We start from the raw sequence: 27,266 nt of genomic DNA on the forward strand, positions 1-27,266 counted from the left end.
CATACTTATACCCGGATGTTTTAAGTGGTATACAATGTGCCTTGGTATACATGCATACAGTTAACGTAAGTACTTATGATTTACGTATAAATACTAAGCTAATGCGTCATTGTATTGCAAATTAATTGTTATAAATGGAACACTGATAATGGGATATCGATTTCAGGTTAATGTCTGTAAGCAATATATCATTAACTTGTCATATTGACATCATGGTGTCTCTAACGCATGTTATGTACAGGGTGGTTAGAACCGTAAAAACTACGGTCATTCGTTAAATTGTTGTGTTTAAACATTGTCTCATTTTGTTGATTCAGTTACATAAACTGCCTTATTGTTTGAATAATATATTGTGACGATAGTCAAGTCACTTTCGTTTTTGAAGTAGAATATACAAAACCGGTTTATATGCCCCACCTTGACTAGTGATCTGAAGCATAGTTTACTTTTTCAACACATTTTATTGATTTTACTTTTTTTTGTCAAATGGATTGACCACCAGATTAGGCTTATGCTTGCCATCTCCAAATTATTACAGCGATTTGAATAATTCTGCAGCAAGTATCAAATATTTAGATAAGGGAGAGAACTCCGATTCATTTTGGAATGTACAGTTTACTAATAGTTCACAGACATTAAACTTTCCTTAATATGATATACTGGATACATCATTCAGAAATTAACCTGGTAGTTGCTTCCTATTATTCATAGTATTAACTGATATAGTATGCTATGAAGCGGCGGTGATAATCATCTAGATAAATTCCACTTGATCATCTCAACCTATACTCTCTTCAGCAAAACTATTTCCGGGTCGCATTTTTTCTATTCGATTTCCTTTCATCTCATAAAAATGTCCCATCGTCGACAAGAATTCATAAAATAAACTATACACTTATGTTTATAATAAAGGATTTTTTTTCCAAAACCGATGCTTCAACAGGTGATATTAACGTTATTGAGTCTGAAATAGATTTATGGAGAAAATTGCTTACGTAACGTATGCATGTATATGTGGTAAATAAATACATATAGTTGACGTCAGTATAGTGGTGATGTCACCATACCTATTCTATATTGATATTATATATCAATGAATTTATAATTGGGTTACATATGTATATTACAGAAACTTTCTCAAAAATGGATTTCAAGGCTTCAATTTGATAATGATGAAAATGATGAATTCTATTTATCTATTTACAGACATACGAAAAATGTATCGACACATTACGGTATCACTACTGCTTATATTTCTGTTAAAAGTCACGCTCGCTTTCTGGGTTACCGAAACAACAACAGCCGCGAGTGTACTCATTCGTCAGAGAAAACCAAAACAGGGGTTTGTCACAAATTTTGACAACCAAAAGCACGAAACTGTTCAGAAGAGAAAACAACGTTCAGCATATCGCCTACCTATCTCAAACGCAATGAGTCACCTGCTTGGATACAGTGGAAACAGTGGGATTGAAAACTCTACTCACATCACGAGGGGGGACAAGACCTGCCGGAAAATCAGCTGTACCATAAGTAAAATCTACCTTACATTTTATCATTAGAGTACAAATATTTTTTAACTCCGCCTCTGCAGTAGATATATATGTACTATATATGTGTATGTATGTATATAATAAGTATCTATATAAACTCATGCATAGTTGATAGGATGTTACCAGGGTTGGGGAGGCCTTCGTTCAGGCCCCTGTGACAGAATCATAGTATATGTGACAGAATCCTAGAATATGTGACAGAATCCTAGAATATGTGACAGAATCATAGTATATGTGACAGAATCATAGTATATGTGACAGAATCTTAGTATATGTGACAGAATCATAGAATATGTGACAGCTTGAACTTTGAACTTTGAACAATTCAGTTCGTACAGAAAATATATACTCCACTGATATTCTTTAAAATGACTAGATATGGAGATCCATTTATGTTATCAACGCTGTGGCTCATCTGACCTTAGGTGATGATGCTTTGGTGCCTTAATCTAATTAAACAATTCATAATTGAATATGGTATATTAAGTCCTTTTGTGTTATCTCTGTAATATCCTTTGTCTGTTTGGGTAGAAAATGTGGTATATTTAGTCCTTCTGTGGTATCCCTGTAATATCCTTTGTCTGTATGGGTAGATAGTGTGGTATATTTAGTCCTTGTGTGGTATCCCTATAAATGTGGTATATTAAGTCCTTTTGTGTTATCTCTGTAATACCCTTTGTCTGTATGGGTAGATAATGTGGTATATTTAGTCCTGGTGTGGTATCCGTGTAATATCCTTTGTCTGTATGGGTAGATAATGTAGTATATTTAGTCCTTCTGTGGTATCCCTGTAATATCCTTTGTATGGGTAGATTATGTGGTATATTTAGTCATTCTGTGGTATCCCTGTAAATGTGGTATATTTAGTCCTTGTGTGGTATCCCTGTAATATCCTTTGTCTGTATGGGTAGATAATGTGGTATATTTAGTCGTTTTGTGTTATCTCTGTAATACCCTTTGTCTGTATGGGTAGATAATGTGGTATATTTAGTCCTTGTGTGGTATCCCTGTAATATCCTATGTCTGTATGGGTAGATAATGTAGTATATTTAGTCCTGGTGTGGTATCCCTGTAATATCCTATGTCTGTATGGGTAGATAATGTAGTATATTTAGTCCTTCTGTTGTATCCCTGTAATATCCTTTGTATTGGTAGATTATGTAGTATATTTAGTCATTCTGTGGTATCCCTGTAAATGTGGTATATTTAGTCCTTGTGTGGTATCCCTGTAATATCCTTTGTCTGTATGGGTAGATAATGTGGTATATTTAGTCGTTTTGTGTTATCTCTGTAATATCCTATGTCTGTATGGGTAGATAATGTGGTATATTTAGTCCTTGTGTGGTATCTCTGTAATACCCTTTGTCTGTATGGGTAGATAATGTGGTATATTTAGTCCTGGTGTGGTATCCCTGTAATATCCTTTGTCTGTATGGGTAGATAATGTAGTATATTTAGTCCTTCTGTTGTATCCCTGTAATATCCTTTGTATTGGTAGATTATGTAGTATATTTAGTCATTCTGTGGTATCCCTGTAAATGTGGTATATTTAGTCCTTGTGTGGTATCCCTGTAATATCCTTTGTCTGTATGGGTAGATTATGTAGTATATTTAGTCCTTGTGTGGTATCCCTGTAATATCCTTTGTCTGTATGGGTAGATAATGTGGTATATTTAGTCCTTCTGTGGTATCCCTGTAATATCCTTTGTCTGTATGGGTAGATTATGTAGTATATTTAGTCCTTGTGTGGTATCCCTGTAAATGTGGTATATTAAGTCCTTTTGTGTTATCTCTGTAATACCCTTTGTCTATTTGGGTAGATAATGTGGTATATTTAGTCCTTCTGTGGTATCCCTTTAATATCCTTTGTCTGTATGGGTAGATTATATAGTATATTTAGTCCTTGTGTGGTATCCCTGTAAATGTGGTATATTTAGTCCTGGTGTGGTATCCCTGTAATATACTTTGTCTGTATGGGTAGATTATGTGGTATATTTAGCCCTGGTGTGGTATCCCTGTAATATCCTTTGTCTGTATGGGTAGATAATGTGGTATATCTAGTCCTTGTGTGTTATCCCTGTAATATCATTTGTCTGTATGGGTAGATAATGTGGTATAGTTAGTCCTTCTGTGGTATCCCTGTAATATCCTTTGTCTCTATGGGTAGATTATGTAGTATATTTAGTCCTTGTTTGGTATCCCTGTAAATGTGGTATATTTAGTCATTTTGTGGTATCCCTGTAATATCCTTTGTCTGTATGGGTAGATTATGTGGTATATTTAGTCTTTGTGTGGTATCCCTGTAATATCCTTTGTATGGGTAGATAATGTGATATATTTAGTCCTTGTGTGGTATCCCTGTAATATCCTTTGTCTTTATGGGTAGATAATGTGGTATATTTAGTCCCTGTGTGGTATCCCTGTAATATCCTTTGTCTTTATGGGTAGATAATGTGGTATATTTAGTCCCTGTGTGGTATCCCTGTAATATCCTTTGTCTGTATGGGTAGATAATGTGGTATATTTAGTCCTTCTATGGTATCCCTGTAATACCCTTTGTCTGTATGGGTAGATAATGTGGTATATTTAGTCCTTGTGTGTTATCCCTGTAATATCCTTTATCTGTTTGGGTAGATGATGTGGTATATTTAGTCTTTGTGTGGTATCCCTGTAATATCCTTTGTCTGTATGGGTAGATTATGTGGTATATTTAGTCCTTCTGTGGTATCCCTGTAAATGTGGTATATTTAGTCATTCTGTGGTATCCCTGTAAATGTGGTATATTTAGTCCTTGTGTGGTATCCCTGTAATATCCTTTGTCTGTATGGGTAGATTATGTAGTATATTTAGTCCTTGTGTGGTATCCCTGTAATATCCTTTGTCTGTATGGGTAGATAATGTGGTATATTTAGTCCTTCTGTGGTATCCCTGTAATATCCTTTGTCTGTATGGGTAGATTATGTAGTATATTTAGTCCTTGTGTGGTATCCCTGTAAATGTGGTATATTAAGTCCTTTTGTGTTATCTCTGTAATACCCTTTGTCTATTTGGGTAGATAATGTGGTATATTTAGTCCTTCTGTGGTATCCCTTTAATATCCTTTGTCTGTATGGGTAGATTATATAGTATATTTAGTCCTTGTGTGGTATCCCTGTAAATGTGGTATATTTAGTCCTGGTGTGGTATCCCTGTAATATACTTTGTCTGTATGGGTAGATTATGTGGTATATTTAGCCCTGGTGTGGTATCCCTGTAATATCCTTTGTCTGTATGGGTAGATAATGTGGTATATCTAGTCCTTGTGTGTTATCCCTGTAATATCATTTGTCTGTATGGGTAGATAATGTGGTATAGTTAGTCCTTCTGTGGTATCCCTGTAATATCCTTTGTCTCTATGGGTAGATTATGTAGTATATTTAGTCCTTGTTTGGTATCCCTGTAAATGTGGTATATTTAGTCATTTTGTGGTATCCCTGTAATATCCTTTGTCTGTATGGGTAGATTATGTGGTATATTTAGTCTTTGTGTGGTATCCCTGTAATATCCTTTGTATGGGTAGATAATGTGATATATTTAGTCCTTGTGTGGTATCCCTGTAATATCCTTTGTCTTTATGGGTAGATAATGTGGTATATTTAGTCCCTGTGTGGTATCCCTGTAATATCCTTTGTCTTTATGGGTAGATAATGTGGTATATTTAGTCCCTGTGTGGTATCCCTGTAATATCCTTTGTCTGTATGGGTAGATAATGTGGTATATTTAGTCCTTCTATGGTATCCCTGTAATACCCTTTGTCTGTATGGGTAGATAATGTGGTATATTTAGTCCTTGTGTGTTATCCCTGTAATATCCTTTATCTGTTTGGGTAGATGATGTGGTATATTTAGTCTTTGTGTGGTATCCCTGTAATATCCTTTGTCTGTATGGGTAGATTATGTGGTATATTTAGTCCTTCTGTGGTATCCCTGTAAATGTGGTATATTTAGTCATTCTGTGGTATCCCTGTAAATGTGGTATATTTAGTCCTTGTGTGGTATCCCTGTAATACCCATTGTCTGTATGGGTAGATAATGTGATATATTTAGTCCCCGTGTGTTATCCCTGTAATATCCTTTGTCTGAATGGGTAGACAATGTGGTATATTTAGTCCTTGTGTGTTATCCCTGTAATATCCTTTGTCTGTATGGGTAGATAATGTGATATATTTAGTCCCCGTGTGTTATCCCTGTAATATCCTTTGTCTGAATGGGTAGACAATGTGATATATTTAGTCCCCGTGTGTTATCTCTGTAATACCCTTTGTCTGTATGGGTAGATAATGTGGTATATTTAGTCCTTGTGTGTTATCCCTGTAATATCCTTTGTCTGTATGGGTAGATAATGTGGTATATTTAGTCCCCGTGTGTTATCCCTGTAATATCCTTTGTATGGGTAGATAATGCGGTATATTTACTCCTTGTTTGGTATCCCTGTAATACCCTTTGTCTGTATGGGTAGATAATGTGGTATATTTAGTCCCTGTGTGGTATCCCTGTAATACCCATTGTCTGTATGGGTAGATAATGTGATATATTTAGTCCCCGTGTGTTATCCCTGTAATATCCTTTGTCTGAATGGGTAGATAATGTGGTATATTTAGTCATTGTGTGGTATCTCTGTAATATCCTTTGTCTGTATGGTTAGATAATGTGATATATTTAGTCCCCGTGTGTTATCCCTGTAATATCCTTTGTCTGAATGGGTAGATAATGTGGTATATTTAGTCCTTGTGTGGTATCTCTGTAATATCCTTTGTCTGTATGGTTAGATAATGTGGTATATTTAGTCCCCGTGTGTTATCCCTGTAATATCCTTTGTATGGGTAGATAATGCGGTATATTTACTCCTTGTGTGGTATCCCTATAATATCTTTTGTCTATATGGGTAGATAATGTGGTATATTTAGTCCTTGTGTGATATCCCTATAATATCTTTTGTCTATATGGGTAGATAATGTGGTATATTTAGTCCTTGTGTGATATCCCTATAATATCTTTTGTCTGTATGGGTAGATAATGTGGTATATTTAGTCCTGGTGTGGTATCCCTGTAATATCCTATGTCTGTATGGGTAGATAATGTAGTATATTTAGTCCTTCTGTTGTATCCCTGTAATATCCTTTGTATTGGTAGATTATGTAGTATATTTAGTCATTCTGTGGTATCCCTGTAAATGTGGTATATTTAGTCCTTGTGTGGTATCCCTGTAATATCCTTTGTCTGTATGGGTAGATTATGTAGTATATTTAGTCCTTGTGTGGTATCCCTGTAATATCCTTTGTCTGTATGGGTAGATAATGTGGTATATTTAGTCCTTCTGTGGTATCCCTGTAATATCCTTTGTCTGTATGGGTAGATTATGTAGTATATTTAGTCCTTGTGTGGTATCCCTGTAAATGTGGTATATTAAGTCCTTTTGTGTTATCTCTGTAATACCCTTTGTCTATTTGGGTAGATAATGTGGTATATTTAGTCCTTCTGTGGTATCCCTTTAATATCCTTTGTCTGTATGGGTAGATTATATAGTATATTTAGTCCTTGTGTGGTATCCCTGTAAATGTGGTATATTTAGTCCTGGTGTGGTATCCCTGTAATATACTTTGTCTGTATGGGTAGATTATGTGGTATATTTAGTCCTGGTGTGGTATCCCTGTAATATCCTTTGTCTGTATGGGTAGATAATGTAGTATATTTAGTCCTTCTGTTGTATCCCTGTAATATCCTTTGTATTGGTAGATTATGTAGTATATTTAGTCATTCTGTGGTATCCCTGTAAATGTGGTATATTTAGTCCTTGTGTGGTATCCCTGTAATATCCTTTGTCTGTATGGGTAGATAATGTGGTATATTTAGTCGTTTTGTGTTATCTCTGTAATACCCTTTGTCTGTATGGGTAGATAATGTGGTATATTTAGTCCTGGTGTGGTATCCCTGTAATATCCTATGTCTGTATGGGTAGATAATGTAGTATATTTAGTCCTTCTGTTGTATCCCTGTAATATCCTTTGTATTGGTAGATTATGTAGTATATTTAGTCATTCTGTGGTATCCCTGTAAATGTGGTATATTTAGTCCTTGTGTGGTATCCCTGTAATATCCTTTGTCTGTATGGGTAGATTATGTAGTATATTTAGTCCTTGTGTGGTATCCCTGTAATATCCTTTGTCTGTATGGGTAGATAATGTGGTATATTTAGTCCTTCTGTGGTATCCCTGTAATATCCTTTGTCTGTATGGGTAGATTATGTAGTATATTTAGTCCTTGTGTGGTATCCCTGTAAATGTGGTATATTAAGTCCTTTTGTGTTATCTCTGTAATACCCTTTGTCTATTTGGGTAGATAATGTGGTATATTTAGTCCTTCTGTGGTATCCCTTTAATATCCTTTGTCTGTATGGGTAGATTATATAGTATATTTAGTCCTTGTGTGGTATCCCTGTAAATGTGGTATATTTAGTCCTGGTGTGGTATCCCTGTAATATCCTTTGTCTGTATGGGTAGATAATGTGGTATATCTAGTCCTTGTGTGTTATCCCTGTAATATCATTTGTCTGTATGGGTAGATAATGTGGTATAGTTAGTCCTTCTGTGGTATCCCTGTAATATCCTTTGTCTCTATGGGTAGATTATGTAGTATATTTAGTCCTTGTTTGGTATCCCTGTAAATGTGGTATATTTAGTCATTTTGTGGTATCCCTGTAATATCCTTTGTCTGTATGGGTAGATTATGTGGTATATTTAGTCTTTGTGTGGTATCCCTGTAATATCCTTTGTATGGGTAGATAATGTGATATATTTAGTCCTTGTGTGGTATCCCTGTAATATCCTTTGTCTGTATGGGTAGATAATGTGGTATATTTAGTCCTTGTGTGGTATCCCTGTAATATCCTTTGTCTTTATGGGTAGATAATGTGGTATATTTAGTCCCTGTGTGGTATCCCTGTAATATCCTTTGTCTGTATGGGTAGATAATGTGGTATATTTAGTCCTTTTATGGTATCCCTGTAATACCCTTTGTCTGTATGGGTAGATAATGTGGTATATTTAGTCCTTGTGTGTTATCCCTGTAATATCCTTTATCTGTTTGGGTAGATGATGTGGTATATTTAGTCTTTGTGTGGTATCCCTGTAATATCCTTTGTCTGTATGGGTAGATTATGTGGTATATTTAGTCCTTCTGTGGTATCCCTGTAAATGTGGTATATTTAGTCATTCTGTGGTATCCCTGTAAATGTGGTATATTTAGTCCTTGTGTGGTATCCCTGTAATACCCATTGTCTGTATGGGTAGATAATGTGATATATTTAGTCCCCGTGTGTTATCCCTGTAATATCCTTTGTCTGTATGGGTAGATAATGTGGTATATTTAGTCCTTGTGTGGTATCCCTGTAATATCCTTTGTCTGTATGGGTAGATAATGTGATATATTTAGTCCCCGTGTGTTATCCCTGTAATATCCTTTGTCTATATGGGTAGATAATGTGGTATATTTAGTCCTTGTGTGTTATCCCTGTAATATCCTTTGTCTATATGGGTAGATAATGTGGTATATTTAGTCCCCGTGTGTTATCCCTGTAATATCCTTTGTATGGGTAGATAATGTGGTATATTTACTCCTTGTTTGGTATCCCTGTAATACCCTTTGTCTGTATGGGTAGATAATGTGGTATATTTAGTCCTTTTGTGTTATCCCTGTAATATCCTTTGTCTGTATGGGTAGACAATGTGGTATATTTAGTCTTTGTGTGGTATCTCTGTAATACCCTTTGTCTGTATGGGTAGATAATGTGGTATATTTAGTCTTTGTGTGGTATCTCTGTAATATCCTTTGTCTGTATAGGTAGATAATGTGGTATATTTAGTCTTTGTGTGGTATCCCTGTAATATCCTTTGTCTGTATGGGTAGATAATGTGGTATATTTAGTCTTTGTGTGGTATCTCTGTAATACCCTTTGTCTGTATGGGTAGATAATGTGGTATATTTAGTCCTTTTGTGTTATCCCTGTAATATCCTTTATCTGTTTGGGTAGATAATGTGGTATATTTAGTCTTTGTGTGGTATCTCTGTAATATCCTTTGTCTGTATGGTTAGATAATGTGGTATATTTAGTCCTCGTGTGATATCCCTGTAATATCCTTTGTCTATATGGGTAGATAATGTGGTATATTTAGTCCTTGTGTGATATCCCTATAATATCTTTTGTCTGTATGGGTAGATAATGTGGTATATTTAGTCCTTGTGTGGTATCTCTGTAATATCCTTTATCTGTTTGGGTAGATGATGTGGTATATTTAGTCTTTGTGTGGTATCTCTGTAATATCCTTTATCTGTTTGGGTAGATAATGTGGTATATTTAATCCTTCTGTGGTATCCCTGTAAATGTGGTATATTTAGTCCTTCTGTGGTATCCCTATAATATCCTTTGTCTGTATCGGTAGATAATGTGGTATATTTAGTCCCTATGTGGTATCCCTATAATATCCTTTGTCTGTATGGGTAGATAATGTGGTATATTTAATCCTTGTGTGTTTTCTCTGTAATATCGTTTGTCTGTATGAGTAGATAATGTAGTATATTTAGTCTTTGTGTGGTATCCCTGTAATATCCTTTGTCTATATGGGTAAATAATGTGGTATATTTAGTCCTTGTGTGGTATCCCTGTAATATCCTTTGTCTGTATGGGTAGATAATGTGGTATATTTAGTCCTTGTGTGGTATCCCTGTAATATCCTTTGTCTGTATGGGTAGATAATGTGGTATATTTAGTCCTTGTGTGTTTTCTCTGTAATATCCTTTGTCTGTATGGGTATATAATGGGGTATATTTAGTCTTTGTGTGGTATCCCTGTAATATCCTTTGTCTGTATGGGTAGATAATGTGGTATGTTTAGTCCTTGTGTGGTATCTCTGTAATATCCTTTGTCTGTATGGTTATATAATGTGGTATATTTAGTCCTCGTGTGGTATCCCTGTAATATCCTTTGTCTATATGGGTAGATAATGTGGTATATTTAGTCCTTGTGTGATATCCCTATAATATCCTTTGTCTGTATGGGTAGATAATGTGGTATATTTAGTTCTTGTGTGGTATCTCTGTAATATCCTTTATCTGTTTGGGTAGATGATGTGGTATATTTAGTCTTTGTGTGGTATCTCTGTAATATCCTTTATCTGTTTGGGTAGATAATGTGGTATATTTAGTCCTTGTGTGTTTTCTCTGTAATATCCTTTGTCTGTATGGGTATATAATGGGGTATATTTAGTCTTTGTGTGGTATCCCTGTAATATCCTTTGTCTGTATGGGTAGATAATGTGGTATGTTTAGTCCTTGTGTGGTATCTCTGTAATATCCTTTGTCTGTATGGTTATATAATGTGGTATATTTAGTCCTCGTGTGGTATCCCTGTAATATCCTTTGTCTATATGGGTAGATAATGTGGTATATTTAGTCCTTGTGTGATATCCCTATAATATCCTTTGTCTGTATGGGTAGATAATGTGGTATATTTAGTCCTTGTGTGGTATCTCTGTAATATCCTTTATCTGTTTGGGTAGATGATGTGGTATATTTAGTCTTTGTGTGGTATCTCTGTAATATCCTTTATCTGTTTGGGTAGATAATGTGGTATATTTAGTCCTTCTGTGGTATCCCTGTAAATGTGGTATATTTAGTCATTCTGTGGTATCCCTATAATATCCTTTGTCTGTATGGGTAGATAATGTGGTATATTTAGTCCCTATGTGGTATCCCTATAATATCCTTTGTCTGTATGGGTAGATAATGTGGTATATTTAGTCCTTGTGTGTTTTCTCTGTAATATTGTTTGTCTGTATGAGTAGATAATGTAGTATATTTAGTCTTTGTGTGGTATCCCTGTAATATCCTTTGTCTATATGGGTAAATAATGTGGTATATTTAGTCCTTGTGTGGTATCCCTGTAATATCCTTTGTCTGTATGGGTAGATAATGTGGTATATTTAGTCCCCGTGTGTTATCCCTGTAATATCCTTTGTCTGTATGGGTAGATAATGTGGTATATTTAGTCCTTGTGTGGTATCTCTGTAATATCCTTTGTTTGGGTAAATAATTTGGTATATATAGTCCTTGTGTGGTATCTCTGTAACATCCTTTGTCTGTATGGGTGAAGAATGTGATACATTTAGTCATTATGGGTTAAATCGTTGTGGGGGTGAGCTTCGATTCACTTTGAAGTTAAGTTCAATCCGATTGCAATATGAAATGAACATAAATTTCAGTAATGAACCTTGGTTTAGAATCCTTAAATATTAACAAATATTATTCTTTTGTCATGTGAAGATGATGTTGATATGAGAAAATGGATCAAAAGCGATTGCGATAGCCGACGATGCATCGACTGTAGAACAGAAGTAGTCTGTATATTTTAGAGTGGTATGCAGGGAGGCAATCTGATTGGTCAACAACTTTATACACAAAACTAACTCTAATTGTCGTCCAATCAAGTCTACTTCCGTTCCATAGTTGATGCATCGTAGATCATCGAGTGTTACATCTTGTTGACATAGTAGGAGTAGGGTATTTATATTTTTCTATTAATACTACAGAAGCAGACGCATGTGAACAAATGCAGGAATAGCCCTTTTTTATTTTTACTACTGTTTCTTTTCTGACGTTTTGTGGACACGGCTGAATAACACTTGGATTGGGCTGCCGACAACATTTTTTTTGCAAAGTCAACTCAGTTCAAATTCACCTGATCACACAAAGTTGAACAAGTGTACTAAGAAATTGACTCTGTGAATAGTGGCCAAGTTGGTGATAACCGAACCAAATTATGATAGTTAAACATTGTTGAAAGTGTGCAATGCACGAAAATCTCCTCTCTAAGCCGTAGGAATCCATTCCACTGAAACCATTTCTTCACATATCATAATATTCAGGGCAATGAAATTCCAAAAGAAAAAACCTACAAGCAGAATTGATGCATAGAATGCCTCAATATCAGACATCTAATATACTTATTTACTGATTACCTAATCAATCTCCTGGGCTAGTTATTTACTTTCAGCACCTCGTGTGACTTGAAGTGGAAGTTTAAAAGAATCCCGCACAAAGTGCGTCAGATAAGTGGCCTGTTCGATCATCTGTTTGACGGTACAAGGTTTACAAATTCGATTCACATTTGACATTTGTCGACGAAACAAATTTCGTCCAGTACAATATATGTAACAGAATTTTGTGTTAACGTTGTGATTAGGCGTTCTCTAAGCTAGCAGAAATACTGCGGCGAGGTTGATATCTGATTTCAAACATTATACCAATGAATGACGTTAAATATGTAAATATATATGTGTCAAGTTTAAATGATCAAAGTATTAATGATTAGGCTGGATGCGAACATCGAACACGTTTTCCGAAATTGAATTCAAAATTCAGTATCTAAATACATATTTATACATATTGTGCAACTGCTTTTCTTGATATAATGACTATTCTGTAAATCATTATTAGCCAGAATAAATCCACCTGGAACATTCAGTATGTACAAACACAACTACAAAAAATAAGATTGTATTACAATTTCTTCATATTCTTTAATCTGAAAAAATGCGTTTGTGTTTTGTTTTTCAGATCATTTCGTAAGATCGTGTGACGAAAATGGCGGAAACGACACGTGTGTTCCATGTGCTGCTGGCACATTTCTGCTGGACAAAACGTCGTCGATGCAGCACAATCACGAGTGTGTGACAGTCCCTCCTTGTTATCCAGGTATAAACATGTATATCAGATAATTAGATGCAAAATGAAATGTTATACCAACTAAATCGCCTATGCGTTATATTTCACTACCGGTGTTTTGTTATTTTATTAACACTTAAGACCTTTTTCTCATTCAACATCTTCAGGTATTTACCTTATTATAGAACTATCAAAAGAAGCATAGAAATTATGGTAAAGAAGATGAAACTATTAGCACTTTTCATTACAAATTGAGAGTGAACATTTTCAGCTAATCAGAAACCAAAGATTAATACGTACTAATTGTAATTCATTACACAAATGTTCCCCAAACGGCTCATGTTGATATCAGTTTTCAGCACACCCAAGTTGTATCCTTTATACCAATCTCCATCGTAATCGAACAATATCCAACAATATCTATGTTGACCAAGCAAAAGCCTCTGTGTGGTTTCTGTGGCAACGAAACCCATAAATTGAATTCGCAGTCCCCAAATACCCTTATATACCAATTTTCATCGAAATCAAGCAATATTTAAATTCCGACCAATCAACGGTCAGGGAATGGCGGCCTTTTTGCTTTTTCCAAAAATAAACGCTGCCTTTGTTTTTGAAGTGCCTTGCAACATCTACATATCAAGTTACATCAGCATCAGAGATATCATAATTTCGACCGATCAGAAGTGATCGGCGGTCTTTTTTGTTTATTGTGTCGATATGTTTTTTGGTACTGCATTAAAGAGCACCATTTCATTTAACTCAATTTAATAGTAAAACGGTTAAAAGCGAATTAGTTTTTCAAAATTTTCAGCCAATCATAAGCTGTGGCGGCCATCTTTGTTGATCGATTGGAAAATAAATGAGGAGTTGTACACTCCCTAACCATGATCAACAAGTTCCATTAAGTTCCGTCCAATATTTTTCGATAGATGTATCGGAAACATTTACAGTTGTATCAGAAAATTACATTTGGATGTTCAACATGAATCAAATTATTTTGAAAATTTATCTAATATATTTCTGCGTCTATAATTAATTTCAGAGGCCACCCTGAGTCGATATCCGAACTTTTGCGGTGAACATCGTACCTTCTGCAAGTGTGATCTTACACGAAACTTCTGTGGTCATGATCCTTGTAATTGTAAAGTAGGACATTGTTCTTCGGTCTCGGCACCCGTGTTAAATATTAACTGTGGCTGTGACAGGTATGACTCTAAAGCTTAGGTAGGTCAATATAGTTTGGCAAAGGGAGTAATTATGTCTATTCAGTTTAGAAGATTGGTTTAAGCTTTCCCATTAAAGGTAAATTGAAGGACGTACAGTTTATGCATCATCGAAAATTATACATCAAAGACATCGGTTTGGTGTGGTTCTAGTCTTATCTTCCGAAGCATCTTTTTCTAGGATTGAAGTGAAAATGGCAAAATTTTCAGAAGGAAGGTGCATGATTAGCCAAGTTGTCATTTAAGCAATGTTGATATAATATACTAGTATTATATATTGTATGTCTGATATAATGATAGATTATGTGGATTTTTTATGGGGTTTGAATGTTATTTTTCTGTAGATTTGCACCCATCTAAACTCATCAACCTTCATGAAGATTTTTTCTTGAAGATAGAGGATATATTTAGAAGGTAGAGCGGAACTAACCACAATTTGTGATTGGTAACCTAAAACAAGTGTATCTGTAGATTTGAGGAAACCTTATCAGTCAGAAGTAGTTACCTATGAACGTCTATCATTTTTTTTTTTTTTTTTTGTGGTATGGCATCAAACTCTGATCATAAAATCGTAAATAGGAATAAGTTAGTAGGGCGTTAATCAATGATGAAAAATTAAAAACCATCACCATTTACAATAAATCCGTTTTGTTTTAGACTACCAACCGCAGCGAAAACCCCGTCGATGCCGACACCAACGAAAGCAACTTCAACACAGGCATCAGTAACCTTCACGACAGCATCATTGCAGAAAATAGTGCCGCCTGCCTGTATTAAAAAATATCGCGGGTAATATTTTAATGTTTTTGCTAGACAGTACGTGTTATTTGATAAGTGTAATGTAAATTACTTGACAAGGCTGTACAGACACTATTTGATATAGTTTCATAGGAATTTAAGCAGTTGTTAGGAACATGTACTTCGTGAAGTTGTGGGCTTTCCAAAATTCTGAACATGCATGTCATCAAAACAGGAGTCTATTCCGCAATAGCCATATTGAATGAATGCATTTACATTCTGTGTTGCATTTGCCTGTATGTTGGTAGTAAACCAAGTTGTATTAATGACACTGTATACACTGTACTATAATTAACAGTAATTCGGTCACTGTAGGAATACAGCTCCGGGTGTTATAGATTAGAACAATGGCCACCAATTACTCTTGGCGTAGAGAGCTTTCGAAGTTATATCAGAATTTTTTATAATAAAAAATGTAGTCAACACAAAACTATTATAAGCGCTATTCTTGATCTATACGAAATAAATCAAATTGTCAATATCGTCACTCTCTCAGGGGCTGATGTTAAAGGCCCACCTTACTCGAGCTCAAAACTCAAAATCGAGCCCCTGTGAAGTTGAACATCGTCTGCTAAGTTGGGACCTAGCGACACTGATTCGAACGAAGTGTCCCTGGAATCGTTTTCACCTATTGTCAAGACGTCTTTCATTTAGAATTTAAGAGCTGATATTCTTCATAAAATAACGTAAATCCAATTGATAGAAACGTATTACGTGTTTCCGAGGAATCGAGTCTGTCCTATGCAATATCCATTCGACGCCAGATCACTTCTTAATGATAACCGTAGATTTTGAACAATCAGAAATTTTATGCAGTTTTGAACAATTTGACGATATCTACACTCGTATATGAAATATAAATGACAGCCAAATTTGTGCAGAAGCTATTTTCTGTGTTTGCTATTAATAACGACACGAGGAACTATATTATTCCTTCTGGAAATTTGGCTGTTCCCCGGTATTTGAACCTGATGACGTCGTGATAGGGTAAGCGGCAAAATTAAACGCGTTATAACCTCCAGTAAATAAAAAAGTATTTATGAATGTAAATATAAGTATTGATCTGTTGCCAAATGGTAGTATACAGTCGATATGAATACAATTTGGGTGTCAGTTAAATATTTCCTAATGGGCTGGCGACATTGTATTTATCTGTCACCCTGTCAAATTTGTAATTAGAAATAACTTCCATCTATGGAGGAATGCAGCTTGTCTACCTGTTAAACGTGACGTATAATTATCTTTAATGTTATCATATACAACTTTTTTGTCGCTTTTATTCGCCGTTTGTAATGATAATAATGTGATATTAATCTAAGGATCAAGAGAAGTCGAAATATTCGTACATTACATATCATCTATTTAACAAAAGCTTGTAAGCTGTATGACCTCTTCCCACAAGAAATCGACTACAAATACAATTACTAAAATATTGAAAAAAATGTACTTCCACCAATGATAAAACAAATTGTGCTACAATGAACTTTACGTTTAAATGAAAAGAAAGTCTGCATCCTACACTATACATTTATTTCCAGACTTTCAGGAGGATCTATTGCTGGAATCTGTATTGGAGTCTTTATAGCCGGCATTTGCGTTGGTGTTGGTGTTAGTGCTGGCATTTATTTCAATAAAAGGGATAGAGGTAAACTTCGTCGGTGCAATAACTTTTGTAAATCAATCACTAATATTAAATGTACTCAATTTCCTGCTTCACTCCTCCACACTTCTTGTTTGAATGACTACCGCTATTGTTCTTATTCACATACTTACTTGTTATATTGTATTACGAATGGCTATTACATATTAATGGTACATTTGTATATGATAATGAAGGGGATGGTGTTTTAATACGCTTCAATGGTCCGGGTTTTCTGTTTGATGTTCAAAGATAGGTCTGTTTTCCAGTGTACTTTTCCGATGTCATTTTGCGTGAACGATTTCTTTTATTTATCATTGAAGATCATGACTTATATATTTCATTTGTATACGAGTTAATGTCATCAGTGGTCGAGCTGGCGATGCTATTTAACGATGCAGTAGTGATGCGACTAAATCAATGATCAACGATATTCATAAGGGTTTTGATGGAAAGATCAGAATGTATTGGTTTTAATTGGTATTTTTATCGATTTTAAGTTAGAAGTTAGAAATCTGTTGATACTGGCAAGGTAAATGCACGATTTGCTCTTGTGGCCAAGTACCGAAAGTTTATAACACTCCTGATGACAGTTGATATAATTGAAAATATTAAAACATACGTTCAATTTCCTTTCTTAGGACTAGCAACATGTAGGCATTCACAACGACATTAAGTTGTTCGATTTCACTACTTTACACAACATGTATTGATCAAAGTCCTCTCGTGATTAAATTTTTACCGATACGCAATTAAATGCCGCTACTATATATCTTAATTGATTAAAAAAATATATTGTTTGAGACCTGGGATGTTTTGGTCAGTATAAAACAAGCTAAATATTATATATTGTTTCAGAACTGAGATGGGTTGGTTTGTATAAAATATGCTGAAGAGTCTACATTGTTTGAGACCTGGGATGGATTGGTCTGTATAAAGCATGTTAAAGATTATATATTGTTTCAGAACTGAGATGGGTTGGTTTGTATAAAATATGCTGAAGAGTCTATATTGTTTCAGACCTGGGATGGATTGGTCTGTATAAAGGGATGGATTGGTCTGTATAAAGCATGTTAAAGATTATATATTGTTTCAGAACTGAGATGGGTTGGTTTGTTTAATATATGCTGAAGAGTCTATATTGTTTCAGACCTGGGATGGATTGGTCTGTATAAAGCATGTTAAAGATTATATATTGTTTCAGCCCTGAGACGGGTTGGTCTATATAAGGCAAGTTTAAGTTATATACTGTTTTGTGTCTTTGACACGAACGATCTCAAGCCACATATGTCAAAACGGTGTCTCGATTGCAAATGCCCCCCTTCCCTCGTCCAAACTCTGCTACTGATATATAAAACACTGTTAATTGTGAGGGTGTAATCGAGGATCCTTTCAAGAATTTCTCCACTTTCGATTTAAATACCAAAGGAATATTATGCTTTCATAGCTTTAAAGCTTAAAATATAGGGTTACATCACAGCTTTCTTTTCTTGTCTAATCAAGTTACTTGGTACATATCTTCGTTCAAAGGTAAACAATATTATCAGATCAACAGATTTGTCATGGCGACAAAACTTGACACTTATGCCACCCTCACATGTGGTTATCTGGAAGTTATACATTCAATTCAGAGAACTTTGGAACATGGAAGCCGAAGAGTATATAATTTGAAATGAAAGTTGGAAATGTTTTTTGATAGTTGAACACCGGCAGGAATTTTAAGTCTTTATGTATACATATTTGTGTGTGATATTTTACACCGTGAATAATCAAACTTATGTATAATCTTTGTGAGTTAAACATGCTGTTTATAATTACATAAAACTGTAAATTCTTTAGTCTTTTTTCATAGAGTATAGACTTTATATCATATGGGACTAAACGTATTTGTGTTGGAACTGTTTAAAATTCAAGTGCTTTATATATGTACTTACAATAATGAAGTGTTACATATTTACACGATATTCACAACATAATAAACAATTATTTTTATCCGGCGTATTTTGTAGGCAGTTATACACTTGCACCAGCTACCGACGGTGAAGAGAATAGAGCGATGCAAGAATTAGGATCACGTCCCTAACCTGGCCTCGCCTTTCGTACACATAACTGGTGCGACCACTGTTTCTGAAATAAACATATCTCACGTCACCGCCCCTTTGGACAAGTATTTCATATATATATATATAACAACAAATTAAACAGTTTACATCCAGATATCAAATACACTTTTGAGTCAAGTGAGAATACATTGACATGTTTGGATGTTTTAATACAATTGAAAGACAGGATTATTACTACTGATCTATATTGTAAACCAACAGATTCGCACAATCATTTAATTTTTTATTTTAGTCATCCTAAACATACAAACCTCAATCTACCATTTAACCTTACATCTAGATTAGTTCCTACTGTGGGTGATAATAACAGATTAGAGGAACGACTTTGTGATTTAGTTGTGTTTTTGAAAAATCAACATTACCCTACTGAGATAATTTTGAATGGAATAAAGAAAGCTAAGGAAAAGGGACCTTTTACTTCCCATGTCGCAAGCCAAAAGAACACAGACATTTTACCTTTTGTTTTTACACACAATCCAAACAATTTTAATATTTTCCCGATCATTAGAAGTTGTGAGGGTTTTCTTAAGAATAGTGACAAGATGAAAAAGGTTTTAGATAGAAATAAAATCACAAATTGTAAGCGACAACCAAGAAATTTGAAACGTTTATTATGCCGTTCAAAATTTGATTCCATGTATATCTAAATGTGGTAGACCTAGATGTGGTACATGTAAAAGTATCATAGAATGTTCCAATTTTACGTTCAAAAATTTCAAATCAAAGCAAATATGAATTGTATATTTGCAAAAATTGTTCAGAATTTTACATTGGCCAGACGGGCAACGAAATTAGAAAACGTAAGACAGTACATAGACAGCAAATAAGAACAGACAATCTAAGATTTTTAACGGTTAGTAAACATATGTACCAATGTTCTAAAAGTGAGTTTTATGTTTTACTTATATACCAAATGTCTAGCTCAGATGCTATAGAAAGGGAATCAAAAGAAAATATGTTTATTAATCTATTAAAACCACGTCTTAATTCATGTAGTTCTGTGTAGTTATTGTAAAAACAGTTGTTTTCCTTTACATAATTTCTAATTGTGTATCTTTTTATTTTGACGTCATCAATTTTGTATTTATGTGTACTTTTGGTCATTGTCTTTTATGACGTCATCGATGTTTGATATATTCCCCCAAACAATAAATTCTATCTTGCAGTTTAAGATTATCAAGGTATTGAAACAAAATGATGAAAGAAATTGTGATACACTAGACTTCATGTCTGAATTAAAATAAAGTCTGCATCCTACGATATACATCTACTTCCAGATTTTCAGACGAGGTATGGCTGTAGCCTGTCTTGTATCATTCGGCGTTGGCGTTGTTGTTACTGTTGGAATTTATTACTATAAAAGGAAAAGGTAAACTTCGTGCAATAGCTTTTGTAAATGAATCAGTTATATGTTCTTATTCCCGCCCTTGTTTTCTTATGAACGACTAATGGATATTTATATAATAAGATAATGAAGGAGATGTTTGTTTCTCCTTTGGTGGTGATCAGGGATGGGTCTCCAGGATTTTTTTTGTGTAAATTTGCCGGAACGATTTCGTCAATTCCTCGTTGAAGATTATGACTCCTATATGTCATTCGTATGAGAGTACATATTGTTATTTTGCCATCAGTGGTCGAGCTGGCGATAATACTACACGCCGCAGTGGTGATGCGGTTAAATCAATGATCAACACTATTGATAAGTTGCAACGTTCAATTAGTTTCTGGAGGGTTTGAAAGAAAGTTAGAAAGGTATTGGTCTTCTATCTCGTTCTTGTTTTATCGATTTTAACTAATAAGTACGGTTTCGTTGTTATATCGTAATTCGGTGTTATACTGATACGTGAAAAGTAAATGCACGGTTTGTTCTTGTTTTTCTATCGAACACATTTTGTCGAAGGTTAACAGGAATGCGTCACATCGTTCTTTTTAAAATCAGATGATTAACGATATTCATATGAAAAATATATTCAGTTTGTAGAGAAACGGCTTCAATGATTTTTTTTAACACATTTACATTTTCGGTTTCACTGTCATAATCGTAATTAATTATTGACGATAATTTGCCCCCAAAATCTTTTTTTTATCGTAACGATAATGATTACATAACGATTTCCAACACACGAAATTCGCACGTATCGCAAAATATATATCAAAACACGTAGGTTATGCTATTCTTTCATATCTTTCATACTAAACTTTTCCGGGATACATCACAAATTCCTTGTAGACGTATTATTTATTGGAGAAATGCAACAGAACAACCCATTAAACAGAAAGGGTGTTCTCAACAAAAATGATTATAGGTCCACTTATTATTTCAACATTTTTGTGAATGACATATTCCTCAGAATTAGATTAATGAATGTGTATAACTATGAAGATGACAGCACTGTTAGTGACTCCAATGTAGATCCTCAAGCTCTTAAGGCTTAATAGGAATTAGATGCTGGATAATTATTATTTTAAGGATAATCGCATGAAAGATTCTCTGGCATAAAAATCAGTCCACGTTTATCGGGGATAATCAACTGAAATCATCAATTTGTCAAACAAAATATGTTTGGTATCTGTTTCGATTTTTTTGCTAACGTTTCTGAAATTTGTAGAAAAGCACCATCGCAGTCAGCAATTTTGAAACACAAAAGGGGAAGAAGTGTATTCTACAACATCGTGTCCAACTCGTTCTTTGGTATACTATTACATTGGCATGTAAAGCATTAATTTTGAATGGATTCCGCAATGTGTCCTGGGGTTTATCTACTGGGATTGTATCTCATCTTTTAATCACAGAAAATAATGTTTTTACACGCAAAGAAACTAAAAGACACAGAATGTAAGTTTTGAAATAGTGAAAAGAAAATGTGCACGATCAGATAGATTACTAATAAAACAAACTTTCATTTATATTTTCAAGAAAAAAAGCGGGTTGCGGGGAATGAAGAAATGCAGACCATACTCGAGAGCCAAGTAAGGACATGATAATTTCTCGTTTGAGGCTTGCCTGGTTTGGAATAGCCTTTAAACAAATACATCAAAGTGCAAAACTATTGTTGAGACTGATCCACACCTGGGAGGGTCCATATTTTTGCCTGTTCAATTTTATGTCACAGTACATTGCACTGTGTTTTTTTTTTCACTTGTAACCTTTATTTGCTTCGCTTTTCTCTTTTTACATGCTTATGATGTGCTTTTTGTACTTTGCACTTCGGCTAGCCAACTTGTATCTTGTTCTGTTATTATGTATTTCCTTTAGTTACTGCGCCGTTGAAACGTTCCTTTTAAGAACGTGAATGTGTCGCAGTGGGATAGGCTGCGCGTATTTCTGGCTAGGCGATTAGGTTCCGTAGATTGTGAGTGAGAGGGCCGTTCAAGGCACGAGTCATAAAATTGTCTTCCTTCGTCATTTGTGTTGCTATGTTATATATCTAATAATCAGCACAATGTATTATATGCACTATGTGTTGTTGATTCGAATGATAAAGATTTTAATTTCCTGTCGTAGTTGTACTGGGGTTAATACTTGTAATATATGTATGATTTGCGTCCATGTATGTATATGCATTGCGATCCAGATATTCATATCAACTAATAGACAATTAGTCACTCTGATCATGTTACGGTATCGGGCCGACCATCACTGCGCCATGGAAGCTTTCTTCTTAAGAAAGAGGACGTGGCGCAGTGGTATAAACTGCGGGTATTTCTGGGATGGTGATTAGGTACCGTTGGTCGTGAGTTTGAGGCCCGAGGCATAAATTGTCTTCCTTCGTCATTTGTGTTACTTTGTTATATTATACACGTGTCCTGGTAGTATTTAACCTATCTTATAGTTACCGGATGTTTGTTTATTAAAATATACTGATGTTGATTCTTTTTTTTTATCAGCAACCGAGCAATGACGATGAAAATAAAACGGACGATGCAACAACTAACTTGGGAGCTTCTGGTGGAAACTAGAATGCCCTTTGTTCGATTGAAAGAAAAAAGCAGCCAGAAAAAGAAAAAAAAAGAAAAGAAAAAAAACAAGATGCTCTTCATTTGATTTCATTTACGTGGTTTTCTTATTTAATGTGTTTGTTTCAAAATGTTACATGATATGTATACAACATAAAGGCAATGTTTGGATGCAGAGAGCACATACAGCAAACGTAATAAAAGGCTAAAACAAGAGTGAAATGTCGGTGTGAAAAACTTGTGATATACGTCCACCCGGAAAGTTACAGACGAGAACAAATACATCTATTACAACAGGTATGGTTAAATATAACCTAAAACATTTTTCAGCTTTAATTTAAAAGAGAAATTGTTCAACGATGGCATGGTGAATATAAAACTGAATCACAAAGCTGTTTCGCCCTTCTGGACTCCGTCAGTGATAAAAATGACACCACACAGCTGTTTCGTCCTCCCTTAAGTCGTCATTGATGCTTGTGACCAATAATATTGAAATCCAGAAAGGAAGCTGGTCTCAAACAATTTGTTAAAAATATAGAAGAGGAGGTACAATGATAAATCAAATTTCAGATATTGGTTTATCTATCAGGATATGTATGAAAAGTCTGCACAGTTGAAAGTTTTCCTGAAAAATAGACGTGACACAACATGTTAACGAACTCATCAGTGGTGATATAAACAAAACGTGCAGAAATTTAGAACGCAAAGTAGCGAAAAATGGGCCCAAACAATTTTAAAAGACAGAAGGGGTGGGGTATAGTTATTTCTTTTGGCGACATTGCAATTTATACAATGGGCGTCAGTTGTGACCAACGGCTGCCTGGGAAATCTGGCTCCTTTTTGTGAGTGATTATCAAAATTTGAAATTGTCGCGTCAGTTCCTGCGTGTATGGACATTAAGTTTTGATCGAAATGCATGATGTACCTTTACTTCAATGAGAGTTCAGTGTCTACCGTTAAATCAATGTTTATCACAGTAGTCTACCATTTACATAATCTATCATTATTGTTTTTGTTTACTCCACGAAGATTTTATCAATACAACAATTAAATTACATTGATAAATAATAATAATAATAATAATTTGCTGTTTGAGTTCCTTTTTTTTATCTTCCCGACTCCCCTCTGTAAATCCAGACCCCTAGAGCGATTATTCACTATTGCACTTTGAAACATTTTTGTCAATGACATTTTCCTCAAAATTAGGTTACATAGGTGTGTAACTATGTATATGACAACACTGTTAGTTACTCAAATATACATCTTCAAGCTCTTAAGGCTTAATAGGAATTGGATGATTAATACGGTTTGGTTTAAGGATAATCACATGAAAGCCTCCCGATAAAAAATTAGTCAATATTTATTGGGGACCCAACCAACTGAAGCATTAAGAAATTGGAATGGATACCGCAACGTGCCCTGGGGTTTTCTACCGGGATTATATGTCATATTTTAAGGGTCATGTAAATAGCAAATGCAGTGATATTTTTACAAGCGTATAGATCATTATTCTAGTGCAATGGAGCAGAAGTAACTTGACCAATTGTTAATATGTATATACATGGACATTGCTGTTGATAATTTGGAAAGCCACCGGTTAGTTTCGGCAAAACATGCGTAAACTGAAAGTTTAAGGAGAACGCAGAAAGTTCATGTGGATATGATATATTGCAAATGCTATTATGCTCACTAGTGTCTATAACATCGTGGAGCATTTGTTTTACCGGATTTTATTCCATGAAAAAAAAAACCCAAAAAACATCGATTGTCTTTTGGCCTTAAAATGCAAATGGCGGCTAAAAATTAGTTTGCACAAATATTGCATATAGGGAGGAATTTTAATTGCTAAAAACACCCATATTGTTTAGACATCTAAGCACTGTTAGAGTAATGTTTTCGAGACTAACGGTTAAACAATGGAGTTTTTTTTTTTTTTTTTTTTTGCAGAAATCTGCTTATTTTACCTCAAGCCCTGCATTGAACTGTTTTCCCTAAAGCCGGGTTTCTAGTTATGTTTAGAGTTTTTTTATAGTGTCTAAAAAGAGTATCTTTTTATATTATTCACAGCATTTCAAGGTCAAAAGAGAATGGATCTGCTAAAACAAATACTCCATTACCTATTACAGACATTGGCGAGCATAACGGCATGGTTATTTTGTGCAACATACGCGGTCCACATGAGCTTTAAATGCATTCTACACACATCAAATTAAATATCAACAGCTACTTATGGTTGGTCGTGATACATACTAACAATTGATCAGGTTACTTCTGTTTAATCGCAACAGAATAGTGATTTATAAGCATGTAAACTATCATTTGACTTACAATTTACATGAACCTTATTCAGAGGAAGTATGTTTTTATACGTACAGAGACCAAATGACACAGAATATAAGTTTTTGAAAAAATGGAAAGAACATTTCTCTTTAAAATGTGCATGATCATAAAGATTACTATCAATTTAACTTTTCATCTTATATTTTCAAGAAAAAAAGCGGAATGCAAGGAGGCCTGATCCTCACAAAGAGTCAGGTAAGGACAGGACGATTTCTCATTTGAGGCTTCCCTGGTTTGGAACAACCTTCAAACAAATACAGGAAAGTGGAAACTTCCGGAAATTCTTGAGGCTAATCCACACTTGGGAGGGTCCATATTTTTGCATATCACATAATATTGTAATGTGTCTGTTTTTCACTTGTAACCCTTATTTGCTTTATATCAGTCAACTTAAGTTACAGTTAAACAATCATTTCATCATTTTCTGATAACTCAGCATTTATAATTTCAAGTTTCTTTCGCAAAGATCTGGCATTAAGATGGACACTATTTAAATTACGGAGATGTCATGGGTTAGACTCAATGACATTACTTGGGGAAAAAAAGACTTAAAAAGACTCGGATTGGCGTTGATGATTAGAATATTTAAAAAAAGATCTATACAATATATAGAGGATATCTAACAGAGTCTTCAGTGATACCAAGAAACTGTTAGATATTCTGTTTTTAGAGCAAAATTTACCGGGCAAGCGTTTAATTTTCCCGATCGTCGTTTGTAAGCAGCGTTTTGAATGGTCAAATCACAAGAAAAGGAATATCAATTTTATAGAATCAATTATTTTCAATATTTCACTTGTAATAATGTAATAAATCATCATATCCGTGTCAACTTATTAAAGACCTAATAAATGTAGAAGTATATATATACATATACTTTTGATGTACACGTATTTGCGTGGTTTGTATATTGCGTATACATATATCTTTGTGAGATATCCTTACTGTATATATTTCTTCATAGATTGGTTATATATATACTATATAAAAAGAAATAACACATTTGCCGCTGTATGAACTGTCTATGATTAAAATATGCAATATATGCATCGGTATGGTGTTCACGACACAAGAGGCTATAAACAAACTGGTGTATGTTTTAGTTGTAGGATATCAGCCAGTGAAAGGGGAAGATGAAGGAGGAACGAGCGGTGTATCGGATACTGTGGAGACCGTGGGAGGCGATCACGCTTCATAATGACTTTTAATCGTAAAAAAAACGCTCTTCATTTGATTTTATTTCCGTCTTTTTCATATTCAATTTGTTTGCTGCAAAATGTCACATGACATGTATATAACAATACATTAAATATTAGTGAAATATCTGTGTGATATCCGTCAACCAGGAAAAAATACAGCGATATTCAACAGGACATACGGACACCACAATTTGGAAACAAATATATCTATTGCAATAGGTATTGTAAATACAAACTGGAACATTTTTCGTGGTACAAAAGGTTTGAAAGCGGGCAACACCTTCAAACATCAATTATAATTAATTAAAGGGACATTCCTTCGTTCGGACATCAGAAACATGCACAATTTGTAATGATGAAATCTATGTCCGAACGGTGATCATATGAGTGTTTGTGCCTACATGTAATGAAATTTTCGCCGAAATGTACAAGTAAACGACGTATACAAATTTCGTCTTTGCGGTAATTAGTGATACTTCGGGTCGAATTAAGACTTTAGTTTATTTTAAGAGTAAAACTGCCTTACTAATGTAAAGATTATAATTTTTACTATTTTGAAGAAACAAAATAAATACATATCTTCCAGTGAGTTTAATTTTGACCACCTAAACTTTATTCAAACGAAGGAATGCCCTTTCAATTAATACAATGAATGTTGCATTGTGAATATAAAAGTGAATCACA

General features: G+C 34.5%; 1 protein-coding gene across 2 annotated transcripts; it reads left to right on the forward strand.

Moving 5' to 3' along the window:
- LOC117323520 lies at positions 1-27,266 on the forward strand. 2 transcript variants are annotated; one of them, XM_033878786.1, is made up of 12 exons: positions 1-65; positions 1,207-1,530; positions 13,199-13,336; positions 14,349-14,511; positions 15,187-15,318; positions 16,866-16,972; positions 18,976-19,078; positions 20,367-20,458; positions 22,007-22,059; positions 22,978-23,343; positions 25,537-25,581; positions 26,487-27,266. In XM_033878786.1, the coding sequence occupies exons 2-7, from the start codon at positions 1,218-1,220 to the stop codon at positions 19,047-19,049; spliced, it is 927 nt and encodes a 308-aa protein (XP_033734677.1). In that variant the 5' UTR covers positions 1-65; positions 1,207-1,217; the 3' UTR covers positions 19,050-19,078; positions 20,367-20,458; positions 22,007-22,059; positions 22,978-23,343; positions 25,537-25,581; positions 26,487-27,266. The 2 variants fall into 2 exon arrangements, with proteins under 2 accessions (XP_033734677.1, XP_033734676.1); XM_033878785.1 differs by having other exon boundaries at positions 22,978-25,581.

The sequence above is a fragment of the Pecten maximus genome, chromosome 3 (genome assembly GCF_902652985.1).
Source record: "Pecten maximus chromosome 3, xPecMax1.1, whole genome shotgun sequence".
Taxonomy (NCBI): Eukaryota; Metazoa; Mollusca; class Bivalvia; order Pectinida; family Pectinidae; genus Pecten; species Pecten maximus.